Source organism: Panulirus ornatus, chromosome 12 (genome assembly GCF_036320965.1).
Source record: "Panulirus ornatus isolate Po-2019 chromosome 12, ASM3632096v1, whole genome shotgun sequence".
Lineage (NCBI taxonomy): Eukaryota > Metazoa > Arthropoda > Malacostraca > Decapoda > Palinuridae > Panulirus > Panulirus ornatus.
The window spans coordinates 70,551,787-70,574,947 of record NC_092235.1 but is presented as its reverse complement, the minus strand read 5'-3'; the positions used below and the strand labels follow the sequence as shown (position 1 = coordinate 70,574,947).

The 23,161-nt window shown below is 41.6% G+C and overlaps 1 protein-coding gene across 3 annotated transcripts in view; it reads right to left on the bottom strand.

The window, feature by feature from the left end:
• The window catches only part of LOC139752232 (protein FAN-like), a 162,566-nt gene that overhangs the window by 119,144 nt on the left and 20,261 nt on the right, over positions 1-23,161 (bottom strand). For all 3 annotated transcript variants that reach the window (XM_071668259.1, XM_071668260.1, XM_071668261.1), the window contains exons 6-7: positions 15,010-15,195; positions 4,977-5,048 (exon numbers count right to left, since the gene is read on the bottom strand). In XM_071668259.1, coding sequence (XP_071524360.1) covers positions 4,977-5,048; positions 15,010-15,195 — 258 coding nt within the window. The remainder of the gene's footprint in view (positions 1-4,976; positions 5,049-15,009; positions 15,196-23,161) is intronic.

Sequence of the window (23,161 nt, the reverse complement as noted above, 5' to 3'; positions counted from 1 at the left end):
TGTGAGGTGGTTTGATCGAGTGAGTAACGTAAGGGTAAGAGAGATGTGTGGAAATAAAAAGAGCGTGGTTGAGAGAGCAGAAGAGGGTGTTTTGAAGCGGTTTGGGCACATGGAGAGAATGAGTGAGGAAAGATTGACCAAGAGGATATATGTGTCGGAGGTGGAGGGAACGAGGAGAAGAGGGAGACCAAATTGGAGGTGGAAAGATGGAGTGAAAAAGATTTTGTGTGATCGGGGCCTGAACATGCAGGAGGGTGAAAGGAGGGCAAGGAATAGAGTGAATTGGAGCGATGTGGTATACCGGGGTTGACGTGCTGTCAGTGGATTGAATCAAGGCATGTGAAGCATCTGGGGTAAACCATGGAAAGCTGTGTAGGTATGTATATTTGCGTATGTGGACGTATGTATATACATGTGTATGGGGGTGGGTTGGGCCATTTCTTTCGTCTGTTTCCTTGCGCTACCTCGCAAACGTGGGAGACAGCGACAAAGTATAATAAAACATACCCATTTTTGCTTTCCGAGATAATGTTCTCGACTTCCACACATTCTTCAAGGCTCCCAGAATTTTCGCCCCCTCCCCCACCCTATGATCCACTTCCGCTTCCATGGTTCCATCCGCTGCCAGATCCACTCCCAGATATCTAAAACACCACTTCCTCCAGTTTTTCTCCATTCAAACTCACCTCCCAATTGACTTGACCCTCAACCCTACTGTACCTAATAACCTTGCTCTTATTCACATTTACTCTTAACTTTCTTCTTCCACACACTTTACCAAACTCAGTCACCAGCTTCTGCAGTTTCTCACATGAATCAGCCACCAGCGCTGTATCATCAGCGAACAACAACTGACTCACTTCCCAAGCTCTCTCATCCCCAACAGACTTCATACTTGCCCCTCTTTCCAAAACTCTTGTATTTACCTCCCTAACAACCCCATCCATAAACAAATTAAACAACCATGGAGACATCACACACCCCTGCCGCAAACCTACATATATATATATATATATTTTTTTTTTCTTTTTCTTTTTTGCTTTGTTGCTGTCTCCCGCGTTTGCGAGGTATATATATATATATATATATATATATATATATATATATATATATATCCCTGGGGATAGGGGATTAAGAATAATTCCCACGTATTCCCTGCGTGTCGTAGAAGGCGACTAAAAGGGGAGAGAGCGGGGGGCTGGAAATCCTCCCCTCTCGTTTTTTTTTTTATTTTCCAAAAGAAGGAGCAGAGGGGGCCAGGTGAGGATATTCCAAAAAATGCCCAGTCCTCTGTTGTTAACGCTACCTCGCAAACGCGGGAGACAGCGACAAAGTATAAAAAAAAAAAAAAAAAAAAAATATATATATATATATATATATATATATATATATATATATATATATATATATATGTAGCGCAAGGAAACAGACGAAAGAAATGGCCCAACCCACCCCCATACACATGTATATACATACGTCCACACACGCAAATATACATACCTACACAGCTTTCCATGGTTTACCCCAGACGCTTCACATGCCTTGATTCAATCCACTGACAGCACGTCAACCCCGGTATACCACATGGCTCCAATTCACTCTATTCCCTGCCCTCCTTTCACCCTCCTGCATGTTCAGGCCCCGATCACACAAAATCTTTTTCACTCCATCTTTCCACCTCCAATTTGGTCTCCCTCTTCTCCTCGTTCCCTCCACCTCCGACACATATAGCCTCTTGGTCAATCTTTCCTCACTCATTCTCTCCATGTGCCCAAACCATTTCAAAACACCCTCTTCTGCTCTCTCAACCACGCTCTTTTTATTTCCACACATCTCTCTTACCCTTACGTTACTTACTCGATCAAACCACCTCACACCACACACACACACACACATATATATATATATATATATATATATATATATATATATATATATATATATATATATATATGTATCTTTCTTTTTTTCTTTCTTCCAAACTATTCGCCTTCTCTGTTCCTTCTTTAGGAAAATTAAAAAAAAATAATGAGAGGGGAGGATTTCCTTTTTTCCCAAAGAAGGAACAGAGAAGGGGCCAGCTGAGGATATTCCCTCAAAGGCCGAGTCCCCTGTTCTTAACGCTGCCTCGCTAACGCGGGAAATGGCGAATAGTATGAAAGAAATATATATAAGTATATGTACACGTATGGGTGTTTAATATATATGTGCATATGAATGGATGGGTTGGTCTTCGTCTGTTTCCTGGTGCTACCTCTTTGACATGGGAAACAGCGATCAAGTATAATAATAAAACAAGAATTTCTGTAAAGTATGTCTTCTGTGCATAGTTGGCAAGTAGAGACATATATCAACGGTGTTATGGGTATGTGCTACACACAAACAGATGCCATGAAATGGTGACTTAATTATTCTATTTACATAAATCTATACCACATTTTACATGAATTAAAACAGAGTTAATTTCTGTTGTCATCCCTTGGCTTTCTCTCTGAATGCTTAGTTTTGGTTGGATGGAGTAGTGACTGCATATTTTAACATAATGATGCAATCATAGGGGAACCCAGAGGGAGGGGAAGGCTTATACACAGAGAGCCAACAGCATCCAACTTGTCACAGTGAGAGTTTCATTCCATACTTTATTTCCTATTGTGAAAAAAAAATTCATTAAACCTTTTTTTACATAATCAATATCTAATGCTACCTGTGGATTCTAGACATTTTCTGAATTTTTACTCTTACGTTGTGGGAAATAACATTAAAGAAATATTGTGTGCCTTTTTCATATGAACCAGCGAGGATAGGTTGAAAGTTGTGAAGGAAGGGAAGCCCTGTCCTGCTTTTCCAAATTTACCTTCTAAATAATAACAAAAAAAATCTGCATATACAAGAAATTTTTGCATTTCACTACATGAAACACTGGAATGGACAAATTGGTTGTAAAAAGTAACTTACACCTTCCTACTGGCCCTGTTTCCTGTCAACAAAAGAGAATGGTGCATGAAGGAAACATGGGTTTTCTGATCTCAACCTAACTACAGCTCAACAGAAACATGAATGATCTAGCTACAGTTTCATTTTTTTTATCTAACCTTAAGATGTTTGGAATACACAGAACTGATGCACTAATTGACAATCAATGGAAAACTGAAGTTAGCCCGTGTAATGAACAGGTAAGAAAGAACAAAGAGATTTTGAAAAGGATTACTGATGTCATGTGCTGTCTAGCAAAACAAAAGTTTCCTCTATGAGGTCATGACTAGTTTAGTAATTCAGTGAACAAAGGGGATTATAAATAATCATCAAATCTACTATGAGAATGCAATTTTCTTTTGAATATAAAAATACATCAACAGAAATTCATGGAGTTTCTGCAACTATGGAAACTGACATCATGAAAGCTTTATTTAAACCTGTTAAAAAAGATGATATAAAGAAAGAGACAAGGTCAGTAACATTTACTGCTATTGTACTTGCTGGAACTTCAGAGGGCAAGTTAAGATCATGACTCAACAGTTCTGCATATTGTCCATGAAAGCAAAATCAATGCAAGTTTCACAGGATCTACAAGTGTTCTTGCCAGCAGATCCTCTTGAAAGCTGCATCATCAGCGAACAAGAACTGACTCACTTCCCAGGTCCTCTCGCCTGAAAGACTTCATACTTGCCCCGCTCTCCAAAATCCTTGCATTTACGTCCCTAACCACCTCTTCCATAAAGAAATTAAATAACCATGAGGACATCAAACCCCCCTGCCACAGACCACTCTTCAATGGGAACCAATCACTCTCCTCTCTTCCTACTCGTAAACATGCCTTACATCCTTGTAAAAGCTTTTCATTGCTTCTAGCAGCTCACCTCCCACACCATATACTCTAAGACCTTGCACAAAGCATTTCCATCCTCTCTGTCATATGCCTTCTCTAGATCCATAAATGCTACAAACAAATCCTGTTTCTCAAAGTATTTGTCACATGCATTCTTCAAAGCAAACATCTGATCCACACATCCTCTACCACTTCTGAAACCACACTGCTCCTTCCCAATCTGATGCTCTGTATATGCCTTCATCCTCTCAATCAATACCCTACCATACAACTCATGCCTCTGTGGTTCGAACACTCACCTTTTGCCTTTGTACAATGGCACTATACATGCATTCTGCTAATCCTTAGGTACTTCATCATGATCCATACATACATTGAATACCTTACCAACCAATCAACAACATTGTCACCCCTTTTCTTAATGAATTCAACTGCAATACCATCAGAACCATAATTGTCCTTTCATAAAAATGTTTCGTCTTTTCATTCTCGAAAAGTGGAAAATGGTAACAGCTTGTACATATTTCACATGTTCTATGCACAACAGTTACAATACATATATAGTTCCCTATCACAATGTGCAGTATTCACTATAATTAGCATGGCCACATACGCTTGTCTTTAGCCCTAATAGTGGTCATCTGTATGAAAAAAAAAGTGCTTGTTGTACCCTCTGCATTCACTCCTACAAAAATCTTCCACTTACCCCTACATATTACACACTTTCTCAAAGGACTGTTTAACATACTTCATCCACATAAAAGCAAGCAAAGGTTTTCAAGATCATCCAAACAAAATGCTGAAAAGACAGATTTCAAGTCATACTGCATAATGACATGATATTCATGGTGGTATACAAAATCCTAGAATTCCATGCAGTTTACATTTAAATACTGTCCCATTAAGCAGGAGTCTAAAGAAACTAGCTTGAAAACTAATACATGTCAAATATTGAAAATTTCATCTTGGAAGTAGGAAAACAGTTAGATTGGGAATGTGAACGAATATGACGTAAGAGGAGTGAATGGAGAAAAAATCTCGTATAATATCATGTTTTAAAAATGAAACTTTGAGAATAAAACAAAACAAAATTCAGTACCATATCTCATGTATGTCCTTTATGTTTAGTTTTTAACCTATAAACACTTACCACCTGTCTGAGTAGATAGCGTCGTTTGATGACTTGTTGAATTTCAGAGAGGCCAATTCTGATCACAGGATACTGTTGGACAAAAAAGTGCAAACTAGTTAGGCCTTCGAAATGCTAAGCTTTTTCTTACAGAATGTATTCACTTTCAGGAAAATCATCAAGTTCATACTTTTCTTAGAAACTTTATCATTAACACTCATTCCACTTACACAGAAACAGTGCCATATGGGAGATTAAGAAGTAATATATATCCAGTAGATATAGTGTGTGGAATGTGTGGAAAGAGAGGTTGTTATCTGGGAAGGCAAAAATGGTTATGTTTGAAAGTACAGTAGTCCCAACAATGCAGTAAGGTTGCAAGGCATGGGCTATAAATAAGGATGTTCAGAAGAGGGTGGATGTGTTGGATACGAAATGTTTGGAGACAATATTTGGGGTGAAGTAGTTTGATCAACTAAGTGAGGGTATGAGAGATGTGTATATAACAAGAAGAGTGTGGTTGAGAGAGCTGAAGAGGCTAAAATGGTTTGGACACTTTGACAGAATAAGTGAGAAGAGATCGACTAAGAGGATATATGTTTCAGAAGTGGAGGGAACAAGAAAAATCAGGAGTCCACACTGGAGATGTAAGGATTGAGTGAAAAGTATTTTGAATACTCAAGGCCTGAACATGCAGGAGGGTGAAAGGCAAGCACAGGATAAGAGTAAATTGGAGCAATGTGGTACATGAATGGCAAAGTGTTGTCAGTGGATTGAACCAGAGAATATGAAGCAGCCATATGAAACAATGGAAAGGTCTATGGGGCCTGGTTGTGGAAAGCAGGTTGTGCTTTTGGTTAATTACACAAACAAAACTGGCACTACCTCACTAATGTGAGGAACAGCAAAGGATTATGAAAGGAAAAAAAAAGACAGTGTGCAAACAAGGAGAAAGGAACGTGACTGGATTCAGGTTAAGGTGGGTCTACAGCAAGGATGTTTGATGTCACTATGCCTGTTTAATCTGTGAGGTAGGTAAATGCAGCAATTAGAATCAGAGAAAGAGATGGTGCTGCAGTTTGTTGTGGGTGAGGGGGCATCAGAGGTGAGTCAATTATTATTTGATTATGACACAACTCTGGTGGGAGACTTGACTGAGAAACTGCAGAAGTTGGTATCTGAGTTTCGGTTAGTGTACAAAGGTGGTATGGAGAAAAAATGTAATTAAAGTTAAGTTTGAAGTTTAAGAAGGGAGAGACATAGGGTGGTTGTCATGTAAGTCTGAATTGAGAGAAGCAGGTGGAAGCAATGTTTCAGATGCCTGGGAGTGGATACGACAGCAGATGGAACTACTGAAGCTAAGGTTAGCCATAGGGTGGGTGAGGCAGGGGTGGTAAAGTCTTGGGTGCACTGAGGAATGTGTGGAAAGAGAGGATACCATCTTTGAAAGCAAAGACTGATACAACTAATGGTACAGTAGTCCTAGAGGTGTTGCATGGATGCAAGGTGTGTGCCAGATCAAAAAGTATGGAGGAAGGCTGATGTGATGGAAATAAAGTGCTTGAGTACGAAATGACAGATAAAAGAGAAGTGTTGTGGTAAGAAGAGTGTGACTGACAGCTAATGAGGGTGTGCTGAAATGGTTTAGACACATGGAAAGGATGAGAAAGAGAGAAATGTAGTCATATTGGGTGATATGAATGTGAAAGTGGGATGTAATGGAATTGGTAAGATAGAGAGTAAATGGGGAGTGCCTGGAGTAAATGAAATTGGAAGCTACCTTGTGGATATTTGTGCCGAGAGGTTTATTCCTTGTGAACATCTTTTTTCGGTCAAGATGATCCACAGATATGTATGGATGTGGAACGACGGAAGAGAAAAACAAAAGGCTTTGATTGACTAAGTGGCAATGGATGAAAGATTGAGAAAGGCTATGCTGGATGCTAGAGTTGTGAGAGGATTCTATGGAGACCTTGACCATTTTATGGTTTTTGTGGAGATATGTGGAGGTATATTGTGGAGGTATGGTGTCAGGAAGAATATTTATCTATTTATCATACTTTGTCACTGTCTCCTGTGTTAGCAAGGTAGTGCAAGGAAACAGACGAAAGAATGGGCCAACCCACCCACATACACATGTATATACATACACGTCCACAAACGCAAATATACAAACCTATACATCTAAATGTATACATATATACACACACAGACATATACATATATACACATGCACATAATTCATAGTCTGCCCTTATTCATTCCCATCGCCACCCCGCCATACAATGAAATACCAACCTCCTCCCCCCCACATGCGCGCGAGGTAGCACTAGGAAAAGACAACAAAGGCCACGTTCATTCACACTCAGTCTCTAGCTGTCATGAATAATGCACTGAAACCAGAGCTCCCTTTCCACATCCAGGCCCCACAGAACTTTCCATGGTTTATCCCAGACGCTTCACATGCCCTGGCTCAATCCACTGACAGCATGTCAACCCTGGTATACCACATCATTCCAATTCACTCTATCCCTTGCACGCCTTTCACCCTCCTGCATGTTCAGGCCCCGATCACTCAAAATCTTTTTCACTCCATCTTTCCACCTCCAATTTGGACTCCCACTTCTCCTCGTTCCCTCCAACTCTGACACATATATCCTCTTTGTCAATCTTTCCTCACTCATTCTCTCCATGTGACCAAAGAATGGAGAGGTAATACTGTTGGCAAGCAAGAAGATGAATCAGGAAAAATACAGGGAGGAGTATGAAAGGAGGGTAACTGAAATCTTAGAAGTGCAGTGAATGTAGGAATGCAGTCATGTGTGAATGAGGTGTTTAAAATGTTTTGAGAAATACTAGTAAAGGTTGTATTGTAGAATCAGTAGTTGGATACAAGGTAGTGAAATACAGGAATAAAAAGGGCAATGCATAGTGGACAGAAGAAATTAGAAATGCTGTGGAAGAGAACAAAAGGGCATATGGTATATTGCTCAATAGGAATGTACCAGTTGGAAGTTTAGGAAAGGGGGAGGGAAGAATATAAAATTTATAAGCAGAATGTTAAGAGGCTGATAGAAGAAAGCAAAGAAAAAGTTGGATTTTGGAAAAAAATTAAGTGAAAAGTTTTGGGATACTCAGAAATTATACTGGAAGGAGGCGAAAAAGGAAAGAAGTGGATGTAAGAGTCAAAATGTTGATTGGAAATGTAAGGAAGGGGAATTGCTGAATCAAAAGGAGGTAAGTGAAAGGAAGATGGAAAAAGTATTTTGAAGAACTGAGAAATGGAGGAGAAAGGGAGGCAGCAGTTGTTACATGCATGGGTATGGAGGAGGGAAGGAAGAGGATGCAAGTGTAGGGGCCTATAGCAAAGAGGGAGGTATGAAGGGCAATAATGAGACTGAAGGTAGGAGAGGCACCTGGAAAGGATGGGATTGTGGTTGAAATGCTGAAGCATAAAGGGGAAAGTGTGATAAGAGTGGATCGGGGCCTGAACATGCAGAAGGGTGAAAGGCGTGCAAGGAACAGAGTGAATTGGAACGATGTGGTACATCGGGGTCGACGTGCTGTCAATGGATTGAACCAGGGCATGTGAAACGTCAGGGGTAAACCATGGAAAGTTTTGTGGGGCATGGATGTGGAGTGGTTTTGGTGCATTATACTGACAGATAAAGACTGAGTGTGAACGAATGTGGACTTTGTTGTCTTTTCCTAGTGCTACCTCATGCACATGTGGGGGGAGGGGATTGATATTTCATGTGTGATGGGGTGGTGAAGGGAATGAATAAAGGCAGCAAGTATGCATTATGTACATTTGTATATATGTATAAGTCTATGTATGTATATGTATACGTTGAAATGTATAGGTATGTATATGTGCATGTGTGGATGTGTATGTATATACACGTGCGTTTGGGTGGGTTGGGCCATTCTTTCATCTGATGCCATGCGCTACCTTGCTAACGTGGGAGACAGCAACAAAGTACAATAAATAGAGTTGGGGTGAGAGAGTATCATTAAATTTCCCTGGGGATAGGGGAGAAAGAATACTTCCCACGCATTCCTCACGTGTCATAGAAGGCGACTGAAGGGGATGGGAGCGGGGGGCCAGAAACCCTCCCCTCCTTGTATTTTAACTTTCTAAAAGGGGAAACAGAAGAAGGAGTCACGCGAGGAGTGCTCATCCTCTTTGAAGGCTCAGATTGGAGTGTCTAAATGTGTGTGGATGTAACCAAGATGAGAAAAAAGGAGAGATAGATAGTATGTTTGAGGAAAGGAACCTGGATGTTTTGGCTCTGAGTGAAACGAAGCTCAAGGGTAAAAGGAAAGAGTGGTTTGGGAATGTCTTGGGAGTAAAGTCAGGGGTTAGTGAGAGGACAAGAGCAAGGGAAGGAGTAGCACTACTCCTGAATCAGGAGTTGTGGGAGTATGTGATAGAGTGTAAGAAAGTAAATTCTAGATTGATATGGGTAAAACTGAAAGTTGATGGAGAGAGATGGGTGATTATTGGTGCATATGCACCTGGGCATGAGAAGAAAGATCATGAGAGGCAAGTGTTTTGGGAGCAGCTGAATGAGTGTGTTAGTGGTTTTGATGCACAAGACCGGGTTATAGTGATGGGTGATTTGAATGCAAAGGTGAGTAATGTGGCAGTTGAGGGAATAATTGGTATACATGGAGTGTTCAGTGTTGTAAATGGAAATGGTGAAGAGCTTGTAGATTTATGTGCTGAAAAAGGACTGGTGATTGGGAATACCTGGTTTAAAAAGCGAGATATACATAAGTATACGTATGTAAGTAGGAGAGATGGCCAGAGAGCATTATTGGATTACGTGTTAATTGATAGACGCACGAAAGAGAGACTTTTGGATGATTAATGTGCTGAGAGGTGCAACTGGAGGGATGTCTGATCATTATCTTGTAGAGGCGAAGGTGAAGATTTGTGGGGGTTTTCAGAAAAGAAGAGAGAATGTTGGGGTGACGAGAGTGGTGAGAGTAAGTGAGCTTGGGAAGGAGACTTGTGTGAGGAAGTACCAGGAGAGACTGAGTACAGAATGGAAAAAGGTGAGAACAAAGGAGGTAAGGGGAGTGGGGGAGGAATGGGATGTATTTAGGGAAGCAGTGATGGATTGCGCAAAAGATGCTTGTGGCATGAGAAGTGTGGGAGGTGGGTTGATTAGAAAAGGTAGTGAGTGGTGGGATGAAGAAGTAAGATTATTAGTGAAAGAGAAGAGAGAGGCATTTGGACGATTTTTGCAGGGAAAAAATGCAAATGAGTGGGAGAGGTATACAAGAAAGAGGCAGGAGGTCAAGAGACAGGTGCAAGAGGTGAAAAAGAGGGCAAATGAGAGTTGGGGTGAGAGAGTATCATTAAATTTCAGGGAGAATAAAAAGATGTTTTGGAAGGAGGTAAATAAAGTGCGTAAGACAAGGGAGCAAATGGGAACTTCAGTGAAGGGGGCTAATGGGGAGGTGATAACAAGTAATAGTGATATGAGAAGGAGATGGAGTGAGTATTTTGAAGGTTTGTTGAATGTGTTTGATGATAGAGTGGCAGATATAGGGTGTTTTGGTCGAGGTGGTGTGCAAAGTGAGAGGGTTAGGGAAAATGATTTGGTAAATAGAGAAGAGGTAGTAAAAGCTTTACGGAAGATGAAAGCCGGCAAGGCAGCAGGTTTGGATGGTATTGCAGTGGAATTTATTAAAAAAAGGGGGTGACTGTATTGTTGACTGGTTGGTAAGGTTATTTAATGTATGTATGATTCATGGTGAGGTGCCTGAGGATTGGCTGAATGTGTGCATAGTGCCATTGTACAAAGGCAAAGGGGATAAGAGTGAGTGCTCAAATTACAGAGGTATAAGTTTGTTGAGTATTCCTGGTAAATCATATGGGAGGGTATTGATTGAGAGGGTGAAGGAATGTACAGAGCATCAGATTGGGGAAGAGCAGTGTGGTTTCAGAAGTGGTAGAGGATGTGTGGATCAGGTGTTTGCTTTGAAGAATGCATGCGAGAAATACTTAGAAAAACAAATGGATTTGTATGTAGCATTATTGGATCTGGAGAAGGCATATGATAGAGTTGATAGAGATGCTCTGTGGAAGGTTTTAAAATATATGGTGTGGGAGGCAAGTTGTTAGAAGCAGTGAAAAGTTTTTATCGAGGATGTAAGGCATGTGTACGTGTAGGAAGAGAGGAAAGTGATTGGTTCTCAGTGAATGTAGGTTTGCGGCAGGGGTGTGTGATGTCTCCATGGTTGTTTAATTTGTTTATGGATGGGGTTGTTAGGGAGGTGAATGCAAGAGTTTTGGAAAGAGGGGCAAGTATGAAGTCTGTTGTGGATGAGAGAGCTTGGGAAGTGAGTCAGTTGTTGTTCGCTGATGATACAGCGCTGGTGGCTGATTCATGTAAGAAACTGCAGAAGCTGGTGACTGAGTTTGGTAAAGTGTGTGAAAGAAGAAAGTTAAGAGTAAATGTGAATAAGAGCAAGGTTATTAGGTACAGTAGGGTTGAGGGTCAAGTCAATTGGGAGGTAAGTTTGAATGGAGAAAAACTGGAGGAAGTAAAGTGTTTTAGATATCTGGGAGTGGATCTGGCAGCGGATGGAACCATGGAAGCGGAAGTGAATCATAGGGTGGAGGAGGGGGCGAAAATTCTGGGAACCTTGAAGAATGTTTGGAAGTCGAGAACATTATCTCGGAAAGCAAAAATGGGTATGTTTGAAGGAATAGTGGTTCCAAGAATGTTGTATGGTTGCGAGGCATGGGCTATGGATAGAGTTGTGCGCAGGAGGGTGGATGTGCTGGAAATGAGATGTTTGAGGACAATATGTGGTGTGAGGTGGTTTGATCGAGTAAGTAATGTAAGGGTAAGAGAGATGTGTGGAAATAAAAAGAGTGTGGTTGAGAGAGCAGAAGAGGGTGTTTTGAAATGGTTTGGTCACATGGAGAGAATGAGTGAGGAAAGATTGACCAAGAGGGTATATGTGTCAGAATTGGAGGGAGCGAGGAGAAGTGGGAGACCAAATTGGAGGCGGAAAGATGGAGTGAAAAAGATTTTGAGTGATCGGGGCCTGAACATGCAGGAGGGTGAAAGGCGTGCAAGGAATAGAGGGAATTGGAATGATGTGGTATACCGGGGTCAACGTGCTGTCAACGGATTGAACCAGGGCATGTGAAGTGTCTGGGGTAAACCATGGAAAGTTGTGTGGGGCCTGGATGTGGAAAGGGAGCTGTGGTTTCGGTGCATTATTACGTGACAGCTAGAGACTGAGTGTGAACATATGGGGCCTTTGGTGTCTTTTCCTAGCATTACCTCACACACATGAGGGGGGAGGGGGTTGTTATTCCATGTGTGGCTGGGTGGCGATGGGAACAAATAAAGGCAGACAGTATGAAGTATGTACATGTGTATATATGTATAAGTCTGTGTGTGTATATATATGTGTACATTGAGATGTATAGGTATGTATATTTGCGTGTGTGGACGTGTATGTATATACATGTGTATGTGGGCGGGTTGGGCCATTATTTCGTCTGTTTCCTTGCGCTACCTCGCTAACGCGGGAGACAGCAACAAAGCAAAATAAATAAATATATAAAAAAATAAAAAGATGTTTTGGAAGGAGGTAAATAAAGTGCATAAGACAAGGGAACAAATGGGAACTTCAGTGAAGGGGGCAAATGGGGAGGTGATAACAAGTAGTAGTGATGTGAGAAGGAGATGGAGTGAGTATTTTGAAGGTTTGCTGAATGTATTTGATGATAGAGTGGCAGATATAGGGTGTTTTGGTCGAGGTGGTGTGCAAAGTGAGAGGGTTAGGGAGAATGATTTGGTAAACACAGAAGAGGTAGTAAAAGCTTTGCGGAAGATGAAAGCCGGCAAGGCAGTGGGTTTGGATGGTATTGCAGTGGAATTCATTAAAAAAAGGGGGTGACTGTATTGTTGACTGGTTGGTAAGGTTATTTAATGTATGTATGATTCGTGGTCAGGTGCTTGAGGATTGGCGGAATGCTTGCATAGTGTCATTGTACAAAGGCAATAGTGATAATAGTGAGTGCTCAAATTACAGAGGTATAAGTTTGTTGAGTATTCCTGGGAAATTATATGGGAGGGTATTGAGTGAGACTGGGGAAGAGCAGTGTGGTTTCAGAAGTGGTAGAGGATGTGTGGATCAGGTGTTTGCTTTGAAGAATGTATGTGAGAAATACTTAGAAAAGCAAATGGATTTGTATGTAGCATTTATGGATCTGGAGAAGGCATATGATAGAGATGATAGAGATGCTCTGTGGAAGGTATTAAGAATATATGGTATGGGAGGCAAGTTGTTAGAAGCATTGAAAAGTTTTTATCGAGAATATAAGGCATGTGTATGTGTAGGAAGAGAGGAAAGTGATTGGTTCTCAGTGAATGTAGGTTTGCAGCAGGGGTGTGTGATGTCTCCATGGTTGTTTAATTTGTTTATGGATGGGGTTGTTAGGGAGGTGAGTGCAAGAGTTTTGGAAAGAGGGGCAAGTATGCAGTCTGTTGTGGATGAGAGAGCTTGGGAAGTGAGTCAGTTGTTGTTCGCTGATGATGCAGCACTGGTCGCTGATTCATGTGAGAAACTGCAGAAGCTGGTGACTGAGTTTGGTAAAGTGTGTGAAAGAAGAAAGTTGAGAGTAAATGTGAATAAGAGTAAGGTTATTAGGTACAGTAGGGTTGAAGGTCAAGTCAATTGGGAGGTAAGTTTGAATAGAGAAAAACTGGAGGAAGTGAAGTGTTTTAGATATCTGGGAGTGGATTTGGCAGCGGATGGAACCATGGAAGCAGAAGTGAATCATAGGGTAGGGGAGGGGGCGAAAATTCTGGGAGCCTTGAAGAATATGTGGAGGTCGAGAACATTATCTCAGAAGGCAAAAATGGGTATGTTTGAAGGAATATTTGTTCCAACAATGGTGTATGGTTGTGAGGCATAGGCTATGGATAGAGTTGTGCACAGGAGGGTGAATGTGCTGGAAATGAGATGTTTGAGGACAATATGTGGTGTGAGGTGGTTTGATCGAGTAAGTAATAATAGGGTAAGAGAGATGTGTGGTAATAAAAAGAGTGTGATTGAGAGAGAAGAGGGTGTTTTGAAATGGTTTGGTAACATTGAGAGAATGAGTGAGGAAAGATTGACCAAGAGGATATATGTGTCAGAGGTGGAGGGAACGAGGAGAAGTGGGAGTCCAAATTGGAGGTGGAAAGATGGAGTGAAAAAGATTTTGTGTGATCGGGGCCTGAACATGCAGGAGGGTGAAAGGAGGGCAAGAAATAGAGTGAATTGGAGTCATGTGGTATACAGGGGTTGACGTGCTGTCAGTGGATTGAAGCAAGGCATGTGAAGCGTCTGGGGTAAACCATGGAAAGCTGTGTAGGTATGTATATTTGCGTGTGTGGACGTGTGTATGTACATGTGTAGGGGGGGGGGTTGGGCCATTTCTTTCGTCTGTTTCCTTGCGCTACCTCGCAAACGCGGGAGACAGCGACAAAGTATAAAAAAAAAAAAAAAAAAAAAAAAAAAATATATATACACACACACATGTATACGATTGGATGAGCCATTCTTTGTCTGTTTCCTGGCACTACGTCGCTAACAGCAGGAAATAGCGATTATGATGAATATAAAAAATATCAAGACCTGACACTCCTCACTGACCTTCTTTCTTATGTCTTAGACATTCTATTAACATACATACCAAGACTTGACACTCCTTCTCATTGACCTTTCTTACACATTACTAACTATGATTCTTATCAAGAGGAATAGTCACACCCTTCCTCTCTAGCCATATCATACAGGTTAATGTACATCTACTTTGTATACAATATCAGCATGATTATCATTTGTACAACAGTAATAAAATTACAAGATTCCTGGTTCGATACATAATCATAAGTACAATTGCACTCATATTCTAAAAGAGACATGTTACACTGAACTACTAGGAAAATGAAAATTTTCAACTCTAGTGGTATAAAATATATAGTACAATCATATGGGACAATTTACATAATATGCTTAACATGTAACCAACCTTTTCTGCATTGTTGTGAGGCTGAAAATAAAGCATTGAGGTTGTAAGAAGTACTGTGCCTGGGTTGGTTACTAATGGAGTCACTTTGTTGGCCTTTGTTTCAAAAACTTCTGTCTCAGAGAGGTCTCCTAGCAGTGCACGATCAAACTTCTGTCTACTTTGTCGAGATCTAACAATGGCTTGAATCTGCAAACACAAAAAGAATTGTACTAGGTTACTATATATCCATCTACATGATTTGTGTCCCCTATTCAAAACAATGCAATTTCAACAAGAGATAATCAAGCAAAAATAATCTGAAATCATTTTAACAAAACTGGGTAGCAAAATATATTCTCATTATCCAAAACATATACTGTACTGAGGGATAAGTAGTGAGCAAATAAATTTACATTTTTCTGGAAATAAAATCAATGATAAGTTAAACAAAAGCATGGATATTACATGTCTCAGGACATGCAAATAAATAAAAGTACAGTATCTTACTGACCATGGTTTTCTCAACCATAGGATTTTCCAAGAATATAACCCTCAAGGTTGACACAGAAGCTCTGTATGCATGCACAGATGTTACCAGACTCCGCCTACTTCGGGTTACACTGCAAATGAAGTCACCTTTGTCGAGGCTGTAACACAGTGAGTACAGTACTGACAAAGACCCACTCCAATGCAGTCTACATTTCCCCTGCCACTAGCAGTAGTACAGCCATTTGTTGCAGGAGTGTTTAGAAAGGTCCTGGATAACATTAGGATTCATTCATAGTGGGAAGCAGCGCACCAAGGATGTAAGGCATGTGTACAAGTAGGAAGAGAGGAGAGTGACTGGTTCCCAGTGAAGATCTGTCTGTGGCAGGGGTGCGTGATGTCCCCATGTTAACTTGTATATGGATAGGGTAGTTGGGGAGGTAAATGCAAGAGGTTTGATGGGGCGAGTATGCAGTCTGTTGGGGATTAGAGGGCCTGGGAAGAGAGTCAGTTGCTATTTGAAAATGATACAGCACTGGTAGCTGATTCAAGTGAGAAACTGCAATAGTCAGTGACTGAGTTTAGAAAAAATGTGTGAAAGGAGAAAGTTGAGAGTAAATGTGAATAAGAGCAAGTTTATTAAGTTGAGCAGGGTGGAGGGACAAGTTAACTGGGATGTAAATATGAATGCAGAAAAATTGGAGGAAGTGAAGTGTTTTAGATATCAGGGAGTGGACTTAGCAGCAGATGGAAGCATGGAAGCAGAGGTGAGTCACAGGGTGGGGAAGGGGTAGAAGGTTCTGGGAGCAATGAAGAATGTGTGGATGGAGAGAACATTATCTTGGAGCAAAAATGGGCATGTTTGAAGGAATAGTAGTTCCAACAACATAATGTGGTTGCATGGCATGAGCTATAGATAGGGTTGTACAGAGGAGAGTGGATGAGTTGGAAATGAAATGCTTCAGGTCAATATGTGATGTGAGGTGGTTTGATCGAGTAAGTAATGAAAGGGTAAGAAACATGTGGTAATAAAAAGATTGTGGTTGAGAGAGCAGAAGAAAGTATGTCAAAATGGTTTGGACATATGGAAAGAATGAGTGAGGAAAGGTTGACAAAGAGGATATATGTCTGAGGTGGAGGAAACAAGGAGAAGCATAAGACCAAACTGGAGGTGGAAGGATGGAGTGAAAAAGATTTTGAGCAATCGCGACCTGAACATACAGGAGGGTGAGAGGTGTGGAAGGAAGAGAGTGAATTGGAACAATGTGGTATACCTTGATCAACATGCTGTCAATGGACTGAAGCAGGGCATGTGAAATGTCTGAGGTAAACCATGGAAAGGTCTGCAGGGCCTGGATGTGGATAGGGAGCTGTGGATTTGGTGCATTACACATGACAGCTATAGAATGAGTGTGAACAAATGTGGCCTTTTTGTGTTGACATGCTGTCAATGAACTGAACCAGGGCATGTGAAATGTCGGAGATAAACCATGGAAAGGTCTGTAGGGCCTGGATGTGGATAGGGAGCTGTGGTTTTGGTGCATGACACATGACAGCTATAGAATGAGTGTGAACAAATGTGGCCTTTTTTGTCTGTTTTTCTAGTGCTGCCTCGCTGAAGCAGGGGGTAGCGATGCTGCTTCCGGTGGGGCGGTATAGCACTAGGAATGGATGAAGGCCATTCTTTTGTCTGTTTCCTTGCGCTACCTCGCTAATGCGGGAGACAGCGACAAAGTTTGGTAAAGTGTGTGAAAGAAGAAAGTTAAGAGTAAATGTGAATAAGAGCAAGGTTATTAGGTACAGTAGGGTTGAGGGTCAAGTCAATTGGGAGGTAAGTTTGAATGGAGAAAAACTGGAGGAAGTAAAGTGTTTTAGATATCTGGGAGTGGAGCTGGCAGGGGATGGAACCATGGAAGTGGAAGTGAATCATAGGGTGGGGGAGGGGGCGAAAATCCTGGGAGCCTTGAAGAATGTGTGGAAGTCGAGAACATTATCTTGAAAAGCAAAAATGGGTATGTTTGAAGGAATAGTGGTTCCAACAATGTTGTATGGTTGCGAGGCGTGGGCTATGGAGAGAGTTGTGCACAGGAGGATGGATGTGCTGGAAATGAGATGTTTGAGGACAATGTGTGGTGTGAGGTGGTTTGATTGAGTAAGTAACGTAAGGGTAAGAGAGATGTGTGGAAATAAAAAGAGCGTGGTTGAGAGAGCAGAAGAGGGTGTTTTGAAATGGTTTGGGCACATGGAGAGAATGAGTGAGGAAAGATTGACCAAGAGGATATATGTGTCGGAGGTGGAGGGAACGAGGAGAAGTGGGAGACCAAATTGGAGGTGGAAAGATGGAGTGAAAAAGATTTTGTGTGATCGGGGCCTGGACATGCAGGAGGGTGAAAGGAGGGCAAGGAATAGAGTGAATTGGATCGATGTGGTATATCGGGGTTGATGTGCTATCAGTGGATTGAATCAGGGCATGTGAAGCATCTGGGATAAACCATGGAAAGCTGTTAAGGTATGTATATTTGCGTGTGTGGACATATGTATATACATGTGTATGGGGGTGGGTTGGGACATTTCTTTCGTCTGTTTCCTTGCGCTACCTCGCAAACGCGGGAGACAGCGACAAAGCAAAATAAAGATAATAAATATATGTGAGAAAGAGATGGAGTGAGTATTTTGAAGGTTTGTTGAATGTGTTTGATGATAGAGTGGCAGATATAGGGTGTTTTGGTCGAGGTGGTGTGCAAAGTGAGAGGGTTAGGGAAAATGATTTGGTAAACAGAGAAGAGGTAGTAAAAGCTATGCGGAAGATGAAAGCCGGCAAGGCAGCAGGTTTGGATGGTACTGCAGTGGAATTTATTAAAAAAGGGGGTGACTGTATTGTTGACTGGTTGGTAAGGTTATTTAATGTAAGTATGACTCATGGTGAGGTGCCTGAGGATTGGCGGAATCCGTGCATAGTGCCATTGTACAAAGGCAAAGGGGATAAGAGTGAGTGCTCAAATTACAGAGGCATAAGTTTGTTGAGTATTCCTGGTAAATCATATGGGAGGGTATTGATTGAGAGGGTGAAGGCATGTACAGAGCATCAGATTGGGGAAGAGCGGTGTGGTTTCAGAAGTGGTAGAGGATGTGTGGATCAGGTGTTTGCTTTGAGGAATGTATGTGAGAAATACTTAGAAAAGCAATTGGATTTGTATGTAGCATTTATGGATCTTGAGAAGGCATATGATAGAGTTGATAGAGATGCTCTGTGGAAGGTATTAAGAATATATGGTGTGGGAGGCAAGTTGTTAGAAGCAGTGAAAAGTTTTTATCGAGGATGTAAGGCATGTGTATGTGTAAGAAGAGAGGAAAGTGATTGGTTCTCAGTGAATGTAGGTTTGTGGCAGGGGTGTGTGATGTCTCTATGGTTGTTTAATTTGTTTATGGATGGGGTTGTTAGGGAGGTGAATGCAAGAGTTTTGGAAAGAGGGGCAAGTATGAAGTCTGTTGTGGATGAGAGAGCTTGGGAAGTGAATCAGTTGTTATTCGCTGATGATACAGCGCTGGTGGCTGATTCATGTGAGATACTGCAGAAGCTGGTGACTGAGTTTGGTAAAGTGTGTGAAAGAAGAAAGTTAAGAGTAAATGTGAATAAGAGCAAGGTTATTAGGTACAGTAGGGTTGAGGGTCAAGTCAATTGGGAGGTAACTTTGAATGGAGAAAAACTGGAGGAAGTAAAGTGTTTTAGATATCTAGGAGTGGATCTGGCAGCGGATGGAACCATGGAAGCTGGAAGTGAATCATAGGGTGGGGGAGGGGGCGAAAATCCTGGGAGCCTTGAAGAATGTGTGGAAGTCGAGAACATTACCTCGGAAAGCAAAAATGGGTATGTTTGAAGGAATAGTGGTTCCAACAATGTTGTATGGTTGCAAGGCGTGGGCTATGGATAGAGTTGTGCGCAGGAGGGTGGATGTGCTGGAAATGAGATGTTTGAGGATAATGTGTGGTGTGAGGTGGTTTGATCGAGTAAGTAACGCAAGGGTAAGAGAGATGTGTGGAAATAAAAAGAGCGTGGTTGAGAGAGCAGAAGAGGGTGTTTTGAAATGGTTTGGGCACATGGAGAGAATGAGTGAGGAAAGATTGACCAAGAGGATATATGTGTCGGAGGTGGAGGGAACGAGGAGAAGTGGGAGACCAAATCGGAGGTGGAAAGATGGAGTGAAAAAGATTTTGTGTGATCGGGGCCTGAACATGCAGGAGGGTGAAAGGAGGGCAAGGAATAGAGTGAATTGGATCGATGTGGTATACCGGGGTTGACGTGCTGTCAGTGGATTGAATCAGGGCATGTGAAGCGTCTGGGGTAAACCATGGAAAGCTGTGTAGGTATGTATATTTGCGTGTGTGGACGTGTATGTATATACACGTGTATGGGGGTGGGTTGGGCCATTTCTTTCGTCTGTTTCCTTGCGCTACCTCGTAATGTATGTATGACTCATGGTGAGGTGCCTGAGGATTGGCGGAATGCGTGCATAGTGCCATTGTACAAAGGCAAAGGGGATAAGAGTGAGTGCTCAAATTACAGAGGTATAAGTTTGTTGAGTATTCCTGGTAAATTATATGGGAGGGTATTGATTGAGAGGGTGAAGGCATGTACAGAGCATCAGATTGGGGAAGAGCAGTGTGGTTTCAGAAGTGGTAGAGGATGTGTGGATCAGGTGTTTGCTTTGAAGAATGTATGTGAGAAATACTTAGAAAAGCATATGGATTTGTATGTAGCATTTATGGATCTGGAGAAGGCATATGATAGAGTTGATAGAGATGCTCTGTGGAAGGTATTAAGAATATATGGTGTGGGAGGCAAGTTGTTAGAAGCAGTGAAAAGTTGTTATCGAGGATGTAAGGCATGTGTACGTGTAGGAAGAGAGGAAAGTGATTGGTTCTCAGTGAATGTAGGTTTGCGGCAGGGGTGTGTGATGTCTCCATGGTTGTTTAATTTGTTTATGGATGGGGTTGTTAGGGAGGTAAATGCAAGAGTTTTGGAAAGAGGGGCAAGTATGAAGTCTGTTGGGGATGAGAGAGCTTGGGAAGTGAGTCATTTGTTGTTCGCTGATGATACAGCGCTGGTGGCTCATTCATGTGAGAAACTGCAGAAGCTGGTGACTGAGTTTGGTAAAGTGTGTGGAAGAAGAAAGTTAAGAGTAAATGTGAATAAGAGCAAGGTTATTAGGTACAGTAGGGTTGAGGGTCAAGTCAATTGGGAGGTGAGTTTGAATGGAGAAAAACTGGAGGAAGTGAAGTGTTTTAGATATCTGGGAGTGGATCTGGCAGCGGATGGAACCATGGAAGCGGAAGTGGATCATAGGGTGGGGGAGGGGGCGAAAATTCTGGGAGCCTTGAAGAATGTGTGGAAGTCGAGAACATTATCTCGGAAAGCAAAAATGGGTATGTTTGAAGGAATAGTGGTTCCAACAATGTTGTATGGTTGCGAGGCGTGGGCTATGGATAGAGTTGTGCGCAGGAGGATGGATGTGCTGGAAATGAGATGTTTGAGGACAATGTGTGGTGTGAGGTGGTTTGATCGAGTGAGTAACGTAAGGGTAAGAGAGATGTGTGGAAATAAAAAGAGCGTGGTTGAGAGAGCAGAAGAGGGTGTTTTGAAGTGGTTTGGGCACATGGAGAGAATGAGTGAGGAAAGATTGACCAAGAGGATATATGTGTCGGAGGTGGAGGGAACGAGGAGAAGAGGGAGACCAAATTGGAGGTGGAAAGATGGAGTGAAAAAGATTTTGTGTGATTGGGGCCTGAACATGCAGGAGGGTGAAAGGAGGGCAAGGAATAGAGTGAATTGGAGCGATGTGGTATACCAGGGTTGACGTGCTGTCAGTGGATTGAATCTAGGCATGTGAAGCGTCTGGGGTAAACCATGGAAAGCTGTGTAGGTATGTATATTTGCGTGTGTGGACGTGTGTATGTACATGTGTATGGGGGGGGGGGGTTGGGCCATTTCTTTCGTCTGTTTCCTTGCGCTACCTCGCAAACGCGGGAGACAGCGACAAAGTATAAAAAAAAAAAAAAAAAAAAAATATATATATATATATATATATATGGTACTTCCTCACACAAGTCTCCTTCCCAAGCTCACTTACTCTCACCACCCTCTTCACCCCAACATATATATATATATATATATATATATATATATATATATATATATATATATATATATATATATATTTAATTTGTTTGTATATATATATATATATATATATATATATATATATATATATATATATATATATATATATTATCCCTGGGGATAGGGGATTAAGAATACTTCCCACGTATTCCCTGCGTGTCGTAGAAGGCGACTAAAAGGGGAGGGAGCGGGGGGCTGGCAATCCTCCCCTCTCTTTTTTTTTTTTTTAATTTTCCAAAAGAAGGAACAGAGGGGGCTAGGTGAGGATATTCCAAAAAAGGCCCAGTCCTCTGTTCTTTACGCTACCTCGCTAACGCGGGAAATGGCGAATAGTTAGAAAAAAAAAAAAAAAAAATACATATATATATATATATATATATATATATATATATATATATATATTTTTTTTTTTTTTTTATACTTTGTCGCCGTCTCCCGCGTCTGCGAGGTAGCGCAAGGAAACAGACGAAAGAAATGCCCCCCCCCCCATACACATGTACATACACACGTCCACACACGCAAATATACATACCTACACAGCTTTCCATGGTTTACCCCAGACGCTTCACATGCCTTGCTTCAATCCACTGACAGCACGTCAACCCCTGTATACCACATGACTCCAATTCACTCTATTTCTTGCCCTCCTTTCACCCTCCTGCATGTTCAGGCCCCGATCACACAAAATCTTTTTCACTCCATCTTTCCACCTCCAATTTGGTCTCCCTCTTCTCCTCGTTCCCTCCACCTCCGACAGATATATCCTCTTGGTCAATCTCTCCTCACTCATTCTCTCCATGTGCCCAAACCATTTCAAAACACCCTCTTCTGCTCTCTCAACCACGCTCTTTTTATTTCCACACATCTCTCTTACCCTTACGTTACTTACTCGATCAAACCACCTCACACCACACATTGTCCTCAAACATCTCATTTCCAGCACATCCATCCTCCTGCGCACATCTCTATCCATAGCCCACGCCTCGCAACCATACAACATTGTTGGAACCACTATTCCCTCAAACATACCCATTTTTGCTTTCCGAGATAATGTTCTCGACTTCCACACATTTTTCAAGGCTCCCAAAATTTTCGCCCCCTCCCCCACCCTATGATCCATATAAATATATATATATATATATATATATATATATATATATATATATATATATATATATATATATATATATATATATATGTTGGGGTGAAGAGGGTGGTGAGAGTAAGTGAGCTTGGGAAGGAGACTTGTGTGAGGAAGTACCAGGAGAGACTGAGTACAGAATGGAAAAAGGTGAGAACAATGGAAGTAAGGGGAGTGGGGGAGGAATGGGATGTATTTAGGAAATCAGTGATGGATTGCGCAAAAGATGCTTGTGGCATGAGAAGAGTGGGAGGTGGGTTAATTAGAAAGGGTAGTGAGTGGTGGGATGAAGAAGTAAGATTATTAGTGAAAGAGAAGAGAGAGGCATTTGGACGATTTTTGCAGGGAAAAAATGCAATTGAGTGGGA